This window comes from Nerophis ophidion, linkage group LG24 (genome assembly GCF_033978795.1).
Source record: "Nerophis ophidion isolate RoL-2023_Sa linkage group LG24, RoL_Noph_v1.0, whole genome shotgun sequence".
In the NCBI taxonomy this organism is placed as follows: Eukaryota; Metazoa; Chordata; class Actinopteri; order Syngnathiformes; family Syngnathidae; genus Nerophis; species Nerophis ophidion.
Window position 1 is genome coordinate 41,279,360 of NC_084634.1, and position 12,868 is coordinate 41,292,227.

A 12,868-nucleotide genomic window follows, 5' to 3' on the forward strand; every position below is an offset into this window, starting at 1 on the left:
ATACCATCACACATGCTGCCTAGAACACTTTCACCCTACAACAATCACTAATACACCCCCATACCATCACACATGCTGCCTAGAACACTTTCACCCTACAACAATCACTAATACACCCCCATACCATCACACATGCTGCCTAGAAGACTTTCACCCTACAACAATCACTAATACACCCCCATACCATCACACATGCTGCCTAGAACACTTTCACCCTACAACAATCACTAATACACCCCCATACCATCACACATGCTGCCTAGAACACTTTCACCCTACAACAATCACTAATACACCCCCATACCATCACACATGCTGCCTAGAACACTTTCACCCTACAACAATCACTGATACACCCCCATACCATCACACATGCTGCCTAGAACACTTTCACCCTACAACAATCACTAATACACCCCCATACCATCACACATGCTGCCTAGAACACTTTCACCCTACAACAATCACTAATACACCCCCATACCATCACACATGCTGCCTAGAACACTTTCACCCTACAACAATCACTAATACACCCCCATACCATCACACATGCTGCCTAGAACACTTTCACCCTACAACAATCACTAATACACCCCCATACCATCACACATGCTGCCTAGAACACTTTCACCCTACAACAATCACTAATACACCCCCATACCATCACACATGCTGTCTAGAACACTTTCACCCTACAACAATCACTAATACACCCCCATACCATCACACATGCTGCCTAGAACACTTTCACCCTACAACAATCACTAATACACCCCCATACCATCACACATGCTGCCTAGAACACTTTCACCCTACAACAATCACTAATACACCCCCATACCATCACACATGCTGCCTAGAACACTTTCACCCTACAACAATCACTAATACACCCCCATACCATCACACATGCTGCCTAGAACACTTTCACCCTACAACAATCACTAATACACCCCCATACCATCACACATGCTGCCTAGAACACTTTCACCCTACAACAATCACTAATACACCCCCATACCATCACACATGCTGCCTAGAACACTTTCACCCTACAACAATCACTAATACACCCCCATACCATCACACATGCTGCCTAGAACACTTTCACCCTACAACAATCACTAATACACCCCCATACCATCACACATGCTGCCTAGAACACTTTCACCCTACAACAATCACTAATACACCCCCATACCATCACACATGCTGCCTAGAACACTTTCACCCTACAACAATCACTAATACACCCCCATACCATCACACATGCTGCCTAGAACACTTTCACCCTACAACAATCACTAATACACCCCCATACCATCACACATGCTGCCTAGAACACTTTCACCCTACAACAATCACTAATACACCCCCATACCATCACACATGCTGCCTAGAACACTTTCACCCTACAACAATCACTAATACACCCCCATACCATCACACATGCTGCCTAGAACACTTTCACCCTACAACAATCACTAATACACCCCCATACCATCACACATGCTGCCTAGAACACTTTCACCCTACAACAATCACTAATACACCCCCATACCATCACACATGCTGCCTAGAACACTTTCACCCTACAACAATCACTAATACACCCCCATACCATCACACATGCTGCCTAGAACACTTTCACCCTACAACAATCACTAATACACCCCCATACCATCACACATGCTGCCTAGAACACTTTCACCCTACAACAATCACTAATACACCCCCATACCATCACACATGCTGCCTAGAACACTTTCACCCTACAACAATCACTAATACACCCCCATACCATCACACATGCTGCCTAGAACACTTTCACCCTACAACAATCACTGATACACCCCCATACCATCACACATGCTGCCTAGAACACTTTCACCCTACAACAATCACTAATACACCCCCATACCATCACACATGCTGCCTAGAACACTTTCACCCTACAACAATCACTAATACACCCCCATACCATCACACATGCTGCCTAGAACACTTTCACCCTACAACAATCACTAATACACCCCCATACCATCACACATGCTGCCTAGAACACTTTCACCCTACAACAATCACTAATACACCCCCATACCATCACACATGCTGCCTAGAACACTTTCACCCTACAACAATCACTAATACACCCCCATACCATCACACATGCTGCCTAGAACACTTTCACCCTACAACAATCACTAATACACCCCCATACCATCACACATGCTGTCTAGAACACTTTCACCCTACAACAATCACTAATACACCCCCATACCATCACACATGCTGCCTAGAACACTTTCACCCTACAACAATCACTAATACACCCCCATACCATCACACATGCTGCCTAGAACACTTTCACCCTACAACAATCACTAATACACCCCCATACCATCACACATGCTGTCTAGAACACTTTCACCCTACAACAATCACTAATACACCCCCATACCATCACACATGCTGCCTAGAACACTTTCACCCTACAACAATCACTAATACACCCCCATACCATCACACATGCTGCCTAGAACACTTTCACCCTACAACAATCACTAATACACCCCCATACCATCACACATGCTGCCTAGAACACTTTCACCCTACAACAATCCCCATGGTTCTTTTCCTCTTTGGCCCGGAGGACAGCACGTCCACAGTTTCAAAAAACAATTTGAAATGTGGACTCGTCAGACCACAGAACACTTTTCCACTTTGCATCAGTCCATCTTAGATGAGCTTGGGCCCAGTGAAGCCAGCAGCGTTTATGGGTGTTGTTGATAAATGGCTTTGGCTTTGCATAGTAGAGTTTTAACTTGCCTTTACAGATTTAGCGACCAACTGTAGTTACTGACAGTGGTTTTCTGAAGTGTTCCTGAGCCCATGTGGTGATATCCCTTACACACTGATGTGGCTTTTTGATGCAGTACTGCCTAAGGGATCCAAGGTCATGGGCATTGCTGCTTACGTGCAGTGATTTCTCCACATTCTCTCAACCTTTTGATGATATTACAGAGCATAGATGGTGAAATCCCTAAATTCCTTGCAATAGTTGCTTGAGAAATGTTGTCGTTAAACAATTTGCTCAGGCATTTGTTGACAAAGTGGTGACCCTCACCCCGTCCTTGTTTGTGAATGCGTGAGCATTTCATGGAAGCTGCTTTTATAGCCAATCATGGCACCCACCTGTTCCCAATTAGCCTGTTTACCTGTGGGATGTTCCAAATAAGTCTTTGATGAGCATTCCTCAATTTTCTCACTCTTTTTTACCACTTGTGCCAGCTTTTTTGAAACATGTTGCAGGCATCAAATTCCAGTTCGAGCGTTAAACATCTTGTCTTTGCAGTCTATTCAATTGAATATAAGTTGAAAAGGATTTGTTGTATTCTCTTTGTATTTAGCATTTACACAAGGTGACAACTTCACTGAGTCACGTGACAGGACGTGGTCGATGGCAAGCAGGAAGTTGCAGTGTCTTACCTCCTCCCATAGAGTTCAGAAGGAAAAAGGACTGCAGACAGTCACATTGTTCTGCTGCTTTTCTCAGCTTGTCCACTATCTTTTCTCTGTAGGTTGACCCATACGTCATGTGTCCAACGGCCCTGATGGGAAAGAAGAGTAGATACGTTGTAGATAGTAATGCATTGTCTCTGCATACTTTTCACCCAGCACATTTGCTCACATTTTCAGTAGAGCCATAATAAATTCATAAAAGCAGCAAACTTCATGAATGTTTTTTGTGAGCAACAAGTATGTGCTCCAATCACTACATCACAAAAAAATAAGAGTTGTAGAAATGATTGGAAACTCAAGACAGCCATGACATGATGTTCTTCACAAGTGTATGCACACTTTTGACCACCACTGTACGTATTATTGCATTTGAACAATTGTGTTGTTGATCCATCCATCCATCCATCTTCTTCCGCTTATCCGAGGTCGGGTCGCGGGGGCAACAGCCTAAGTGTTGTTGATAATAGAGGTAATTGTTATTTTTATTCAATATCAATAGTTTTTTTTTTTTTCCCAAGATGGCGCTGCTGTAGTGGCTGCTGTAGGCAGGAGCTCTGTGCTCTTGTGTCATCCTTTTGTGTTTCCCTCTTCTTTTCATGTCTTATTATATTTTTTTGCATTTTGGTCCGGGACCCTTTGGGACTGTGTGACAAGGGGTGGCACTTTCGTGACCTCTGTGGTACTTTTTTGTGGACTTTTGGATCTGCCTCCCGGGAGCCTTTTGGCCATGGAGACCAGCTGCAGGGTCTCTGCTACACCGGAGTCTGTTTGGAGGGACTGGAGGAGATGCGGATGAGGGGACAGGACTGCGGAGCTAGCACTGAACGCTGGGACGGAGAGGCTTCGCGGTGTCTCGACTGGGTGAGCAGGTGTCGGACACCTCAGTCACCTTGGACGTATCCTCGCTCATCCATGCGGACTGGACACTGGCCGAGAGTGGAGTCGGCTGTCTTGGTTGCTTTGTTGGGTCTGCTTCTGTCTCTGGCCATGCTCCCTCCTCCCCAGCGGACGATGGCGTGGAACACCGCAGAGGCCACCACAGTGGATATGTTTCTTTTACTTTTTATTCATAGCTGTATGTAGAAGTGTCTGCTTGTATCTGCTCTGCTCTTTAATGTCTTTCATGTCCTTTGTCTTCTTTGATGTTTCCCTCTTACACACATGGAAGAGGGATGTGTACTATGGCTATGAGTTGTTGGTTTTTTCCCTTGGCCTCAGTCTGCACCCCCTCTCCAGGGCCCAGGCTAAGACCGATTTTATTTATTTTATTTTTTAAAATTTTATCTTTTATTTTTTTCTCCCCCCCCTTGTTTACCTGTATCTCATCTTTTTTTGTAAGGGGCGCTGGAAGCCGGCAGACCCGTCAGCGATCCTGTTCTGTCTCCCTGTAATGTTTGTCTGATCTTGAATGGGATTGTTGCTGAAAATTGTAATTTTCCTGAAGGAACTCTCCTGACGGAATGAATAAAGTACTATCTAATCTATCTAATCTAATCTAGTGATACTTCTATTGGTGTTTGTATTAATCTATTTGTAGTTTAATAATGTTCATTGTCATTTCTGTGTTACTAATATTTATTAACTGCTTCTTTGCTATCACTGTTACCATCATATTTGTACATGTCCTGTTTGCTGATGTTGTTCTATTATTGTTGTTGTCTCTTTGTCTTATCATCCCCTCCCCGTCTTCCTTTTTGTCCTCTTTCTATCCCCTCCTGTTCCAAATAATAATATAAATCCATTTCATAAAGTCTAATTCAAATACAGAGGTGGGTAGAGTAGCCAGAAATTGTACTCAAGTAAGAGTACTGTTACTTTAGAGATGTATTACTCAAGTAAAAGTAAGGAGTAGTCACCCAAATATTTACATGAGTAAAAGTAAAAAGTATGTTGTGAAAAAACTACTCAAGTACTGAGTAAGTGATGAGTAACCTGTTCCTTTAATGATGACGGCAACAAGTAATGCACAAAAACATAAAAACAGCAATGAACAAATTCAGAGCCAGGAATATCTCTTATGCAACTAAAACAATAATGTATATTAAATAATATATATTTGATTTTACACTGTATTAAAAAAAAATTGAAAATGAATTTTACCTTTGCAAGCTCATGATACTATTGGCAAAGTTTTATATTCATAAATGTAAGTTTCTCAATACCAGACCTATTTTTTGTGCCTTTAAAAAAGATTTTAAACTCTACATTAAAACACTAACAACCAAAAAGCTGTGAAAACGATGATGCTGTGTTCCAAATTTAAGTTATTTCCTGAGATTGAGTGAGCCTATGGCTTTGCACTTTGTTTATTTTATATATAGATATTTATTTATATATATATATGTATATATATATGTTTTTTGCATTCTATTTTAGTTACTTTGAATTTCCAACAGTTTTTAAACTGTTTTGTACTGTTTTTGTACTTACTTTGATTATTATTTTCAACTGTTTGTTAATGTTGAAATTTATAAATAAAGGTTTATAAAAAAAAGTGTGCAGTTAATCATGTGACCGCCTGGCTCTGGTTGATTGGTGAAAGGGAGTCAAACGTCACCAGTGACTGCATTTGATTGGTGAAACGCAGGCATGTGATGGATCCTACTTTGAAGGTCTGTCTGACAAACCAAAACAATCAAAGCGTGCATTAACAGATTGATAAAAATCAGTAGCGAGCTGAATGTAGATAAATTGAGCGGAGTAAAAGTAGCCTTTCTTCTCTATAAATATACTTAAGTAAATAAAACTACTCTTAGAAGTACAATTTATCCCAAAAGTTAGTCAAGTAGATGTAACAAAGTAAATGTAGTGTGTTACTACCCACCTCTGTACAAATAAGACAACAAGAGAAGTATCCCACACTAAATATATAGATCATCTACATCTACTGTATGATTTGTCCGAGTAGCTGGACAGGACAACATTTTAAACAATTTCAAAAATGATTGACGTGGACAAATTTATTGAGTTCATTTTCATTTATTTTCTGATTGGTTTATTGACTGTGGGCCCAGGCCTCGCTACTGTAGAGCCTATCCCAGCTGCTGGTTTATTGACTGTGGGCCCAGGCCTCGCTACTGTAGAGCCTATCCCAGCTGCTGGTTTATTGACTGTGGGCCCAGGCCTCGCTACTGTAGAGCCTATCCCAGCTGCTGGTTTATTGACTGTGGGCCCAGGCCTCGCTACTGTAGAGCCTATCCCAGCTGCTGGTTTATTGACTGTGGGCCCAGGCCTCGCCACTGTAGAGCCTATCCCAGCTGCTGGTTTATTGACTGTGGGCCCAGGCCTCGCTGCTGTAGAGCCTATCCCAGCTGCTGGTTTATTGACTGTGGGCCCAGGCCTCGCTACTGTAGAGCCTATCCCAGCTGCTGGTTTATTGACTGTGGGCCCAGGCCTCGCTACTGTAGAGCCTATCCCAGCTGCTGGTTTATTGACTGTGGGCCCAGGCCTCGCTACTGTAGAGCCTATCCCAGCTGCTGGTTTATTGACTGTGGGCCCAGGCCTCGCTACTGTAGAGCCTATCCCAGCTGCTGGTTTATTGACTGTGGGCCCAGGCCTCGCTACTGTAGAGCCTATCCCAGCTGCTGGTTTATTGACTGTGGGCCCAGGCCTCGCTACTGTAGAGCCTATCCCAGCTGCTGGTTTATTGACTGTGGGCCCAGGCCTCGCTACTGTAGAGCCTATCCCAGCTGCTGGTTTATTGACTGTGGGCCCAGGCCTCGCTACTGTAGAGCCTATCCCAGCTGCTGGTTTATTGACTGTGGGCCCAGGCCTCGCTACTGTAGAGCCTATCCCAGCTGCTGGTTTATTGACTGTGGGCCCAGGCCTCGCTACTGTAGAGCCTATCCCAGCTGCTGGTTTATTGACTGTGGGCCCAGGCCTCGCTACTGTAGAGCCTATCCCAGCTGCTGGTTTATTGACTGTGGGCCCAGGCCTCGCTACTGTAGAGCCTATCCCAGCTGCTGGTTTATTGACTGTGGGCCCAGGCCTCGCTACTGTAGAGCCTATCCCAGCTGCTGGTTTATTGACTGTGGGCCCAGGCCTCGCTACTGTAGAGCCTATCCCAGCTGCTGGTTTATTGACTGTGGGCCCAGGCCTCGCTACTGTAGAGCCTATCCCAGCTGCTGGTTTATTGACTGTGGGCCCAGGCCTCGCTACTGTAGAGCCTATCCCAGCTGCTGGTTTATTGACTGTGGGCCCAGGCCTCGCTACTGTAGAGCCTATCCCAGCTGCTGGTTTATTGACTGTGGGCCCAGGCCTCGCTACTGTAGAGCCTATCCCAGCTGCTGGTTTATTGACTGTGGGCCCAGGCCTCGCCACTGTAGAGCCTATCCCAGCTGCTGGTTTATTGACTGTGGGCCCAGGCCTCGCCACTGTAGAGCCTATCCCAGCTGCTGGTTTATTGACTGTGGGCCCAGGCCTCGCTACTGTAGAGCCTATCCCAGCTGCTGGTTTATTGACTGTGGGCCCAGGCCTCGCTACTGTAGAGCCTATCCCAGCTGCTGGTTTATTGACTGTGGGCCCAGGCCTCGCTACTGTAGAGCCTATCCCAGCTGCTGGTTTATTGACTGTGGGCCCAGGCCTCGCTGCTGTAGAGCCTATCCCAGCTGCTGGTTTATTGACTGTGGGCCCAGGCCTCGCTACTGTAGAGCCTATCCCAGCTGCTGGTTTATTGACTGTGGGCCCAGGCCTCGCTACTGTAGAGCCTATCCCAGCTGCTGGTTTATTGACTGTGGGCCCAGGCCTCGCTACTGTAGAGCCTATCCCAGCTGCTGGTTTATTGACTGTGGGCCCAGGCCTCGCTGCTGTAGAGCCTATCCCAGCTGCTGGTTTATTGACTGTGGGCCCAGGCCTCGCTACTGTAGAGCCTATCCCAGCTGCTGGTTTATTGACTGTGGGCCCAGGCCTCGCTACTGTAGAGCCTATCCCAGCTGCTGGTTTATTGACTGTGGGCCCAGGCCTCGCTACTGTAGAGCCTATCCCAGCTGCAGTCTCCTATCAGCCTAACCTGGATGTTTTGCTATGTGTGAGGAATGTGGAAGAGCCCACAAGAAGCAACACATGTACTGTATGTAGAAATCTGCTCCATTTGGTGTTTGCTTGTGATGTCTCACCAGTTGTTGCCTGCACCTGACACATCTGTGAGCAGCTGAGTGCTGTGGAACACATCTCTCAAAGGGCCCTGAAGGATCTCACTGACCACACCTTCCTCCATGTCCACCAGCACTGCCTGCACACACAATGTTGGGGATTGCTCTTTCATGCGTGCTTCAGGAGGTGGCTAACACACTGTTTCTCAAATAATGGCTCAGGACTAGACTCCAGTCTTCATGTTGGAACCATACACAAACCTGCAGCTAGGTGCTCAATCTGGTCAACAGTTGCCTGTTCTACACAGAGCTGCTCCCTTTCATGGAATGTCCACTTTCCAAGTACTCCAGTGTTTATGCCCGCAGGAATCAACGAGGGAATCGTTAACAAAACTGGCAAATGATTACCAGGAAGCGAAACCCCAGAAACCGATTCTCCACAAGAACTAGTGATGCCGTCCTACGATACCCAGTTTCTGGGGACCCGCTGTTCAAAGCTAAGAGCTATCTTTATACCTGTGTGCCTATAATTACTTTACAGATGTCTTTATTCCTTATCTAACACATTTATCCACTTATCATACCATACCCTTTATCCACTCTGTTTCATTGCTTCACTTTCAGCTAACTAGTTGCTAAGCTAAGGTAGTCCCGGTCCAAAGCTACTGCACACCGAAGACAGCAAGAACTGCATCCATTTTCTACTGCTTGTCCCTCTCGCAGTCGCGGAGGGTGCTGGAGCCTATCCCAGGTGCACTCAGGTGGAAGGCAGTATACACCCTGGACAAGTGTCCACCTCATGGCAGATAGACAGACAACATTCACACACTAGGGACCATTTAGTGTTGCCAATCAACCTATCTCCAGGTGCATGTCTTTGGAGGTGGGAGGGGCCTATCCCCAGGTGCATGTCTTTGGAGGTGGGAGGGGCCTATCCCCAGGTGCATGTCTTTGGAGGTGGGAAGGGCCTATCCCCAGGTGCATAGATTGATAGATAGTACTTTATTGATTCCTTCAGGAGAGTTCCTTCAGGAAAATTAAATTCCAGCAGCAGTGTACAGAGTTGAGATCAATTTAAATAAAAGTAAAAAGTAAATAATGGGGGTTTAAATGGAAACAAAATAGAGAAATATTACAATAAGAATAAAAACTAAAAAGCAACAATGGGAATAAAAATATAACAGTAAAATAAGAATATAACAAGACAAAGTAGGCAGTAGTGACCATGTTATGAAAACGTATTGCACTGTTATTGTTTTGCATCCCCTGTCATCCTAGTACCCCCCGTCCCCCGCCCCAAAGAGGAGTTGTACAGTCTAATGGCGTGTGGGACAAAGGAGTTTTTGAGTCCATTAGTCCTGCACTTGGGATGAAGCAGTCTAGAACTGAACAGGCTCCTCTGGCTACTGATAACACTATGCAGAGGGTGACTGCCATCATCCAGGATGCTCACTAGTTTGTCCACAGTCCTCTTCTCTGCCACCGTCACCAGTGTGTCCAGTTTCATTCAGATTGTAGAACCGGCCCGCCTGATCAGTTTCTCAAGTCTGGAGCTGTCCTTCTTAGATGTAGCATGTCTTTGGGGATAGGCCCACGCTGTCACAAGGAGAACATGCAAACTCCACACAGAAAGACCCTGAGTCCTGGGATCGGAACTAAGACCTTCGTATTGTAAGGCACACACAATAACCCCTGTCCCACCCCAGCATGAACTTGACTTGGTGAAAGAAAAAAGGTGGCTTCCTGTTCTTTGTGCACCGTCCTCATGGATAGGTTGTCCCTGGTATAGGTCTGTGTCTGCCACTTAGAGCAGAGTCAATCAATCAATCAATGTTTTTTTATATAGCCCTAAATCACAAATGTCTCAAAGGGCTGCACAAGCCACAACGACATCCTCGGTTCAGATCCCATCTAAGGGCAAGGAAAAACTCACAACCCAGTGGGATGTCAATGTGAATGACTATGAGAAACCTTGGAGAAGACCTTAAAGGTAACTTTGTAACTTTAGAAGCCGCGAGCACATTTGCTAGCGTTAGCTGCAGCCAGCTGACTAGACCAGATCGTAGTAGCCCCAAGCGGCCTAGAAGTGACGATGAACCGGTTAAGACGTATTACAGATTTAGCCCTTTAGATAGTCCCACACCCCAGTCTACCAGACACCACACCTTAGTCATAGTGGACTCCATCACCCGGGACATACAGTTTAGCAAACCAGCCACAACTAAGTGTATTTCCGGGGCCTAAACATCTGATACTGAAGCTAATCTTATGGAGCTAACTTGCAGCAGGCCTAGCAAAAATGTACAACAGGCTAATCACACCACTAGCTACTCGAACATAGTTGCATACCTCGGCTCCAATGACACTAGGATGAGACAGTCAGAGGTTACAAAGAGGAACATAGCTAGGACTTGTAATCTGACTAGAAAGATGTCCAGGCATGGAGTACTTGTCTCTGGCCTGCGAGAGGCAATGATGAGAGCTGGAGCAGATTAGTCTCAGAGCCAGACTATGATGGCCAACTGCTTTTCAGAGTTGGTCCCCAACATGGCGCACTGCAGTCAATTGGGGGGGGGAGGCGTTGACCAATCAGAGAAGATTATGGCCTAAATGATTGGTCAATAGCTTCTTACAGAATGCTATGTTGAGGACTAACTCTGAAACCCAGTTGGCCATACTCTCTGTATAGTGGTATGTGTACCACAGTTGGATTTGCCTGAAGTAGGGACACTATTTTATGATTTATATGAATATTATACGCATTTAAAATCTTTAGAAGCCCTCCACACACACACTTATAAACACTTTCTATGCCCTTACAGCACTTCCTACACTCTATAATCTATGACACAGGTGTCAAACCCAAGAGATCCTTTTATCAGGCCCCAAACACCTGAAAAGTATGTGTCAATAAAGTACTTCATATTTTCTTACTACATGTCATTCATTTTTTTTATTTTGACAGAAAACATATATGTACTGCTTGTTTTGTCTAAATAAAAACACTTAACTTTACAGCAAACTACCCATCAAATTAATACAAAAGACAATACATGTTACATTGTTCTTCACAGCATATTACTGTAAATTGAAAAAAAAATACTAGTGTTTTCTGTGTTAATTCTGTTGACTGAGCTGACATGTTTTTGACTGTAAAATCTGCGGTTGTTGTTTTTAACGGTGTATTACTGCGGTTGTTGTTTTTAACGGTGTATTACTATGAATGGAAAAACTATACACTTGTTTTTATGGTAGAAAAACTGGCCGCTAAGTTGCCAGAATAAAAAAATAACTTGTACAGTTTTTCCATGAACAACATCATGTTGTAAAAACCAATGTCAATATAATAGTACAATTCTGGCAACTCTGCTTTTTCCGTTAAAACCTCCCCAAAAACTGTGGTACTGTGTTTCCATTTACTGTAAAATGTTGTAAAAAATTTAAAAATGCAATATTTTACTGTAAAATGGACAGTCTACTTCAAACAATGGATATGTTTAATAATGAAACCCAGAGTCAAATTCCTCCATTACTCAGCGTTCCAAGTGGCCCTCTGATGGCAGACATAACTGCCATGTGGCCCTCAATGACATCCCTGCCCTATGGCATTTAAACATCAAACTTAAATGGCTACACTGTACTTACAGTAAAATAATATATGTCCGTGGCCTTTGCTGCCACTCTGAAAACAGGCCTAAAAGAGAAGTTTTGGGAACCTACCCTCGCCTTCAGCAGTTGTATTCTTCCACCAGCAGCCAGATGTGTTCCATCACTGTTAATTGGGGGAACAAATAAATGATAAATGGGTTGTACTTGTATAGCGCTTTTTTCTACCTTCAAGGTACTCAAAGCGCTTTGACACTACTTCCACATTCACACATTTACACACACATTCACACACTGATGGAGGGAGCTGCCATGCAAGGCGCCAACCAGCACCCATCAGGAGCAAGGGTGAAGTGTCTTGCTCAGGACACAACGGACGTGACGAGGTTGGTACTAGGTGGGGATTTGAACCAGGGACCCTCGGGTTGCGCACGGCCACTCTCCCACTGCGCCACGCCATCCCTGTGCATGAGTTGCCATAGGGCAAGCACATGAATACAGTAAGACTAGCAGAATGAAAGCAAACATTACTACCTGGAGTCCACGTTACGGAAAAAAGTACCAACGGCGTCATCATACAAGGCACTCTGAATAAGAGAGTAAATATAAATCACATCATGTTGTAAAGGTGAATCCTCTTCTATCAC

General features: G+C 44.7%; 1 protein-coding gene across 3 annotated transcripts in view; it reads right to left on the reverse strand.

Annotated features, from left to right (window-relative positions):
- Positions 1-12,868, reverse strand: part of LOC133542341 (tubulin epsilon chain-like) — a 40,984-nt gene that overhangs the window by 17,665 nt on the left and 10,451 nt on the right. For 2 of the 3 annotated variants that reach the window (XM_061886381.1, XM_061886380.1), the window contains exons 4-7: positions 12,756-12,808; positions 12,336-12,387; positions 8,640-8,755; positions 3,493-3,614 (exon numbers count right to left, since the gene is read on the reverse strand). In XM_061886381.1, coding sequence (XP_061742365.1) covers positions 3,493-3,614; positions 8,640-8,755; positions 12,336-12,387; positions 12,756-12,808 — 343 coding nt within the window. The remainder of the gene's footprint in view (positions 1-3,492; positions 3,615-8,639; positions 8,756-12,335; positions 12,388-12,755; positions 12,809-12,868) is intronic. The other variant, XM_061886382.1, reaches the window with a different exon arrangement.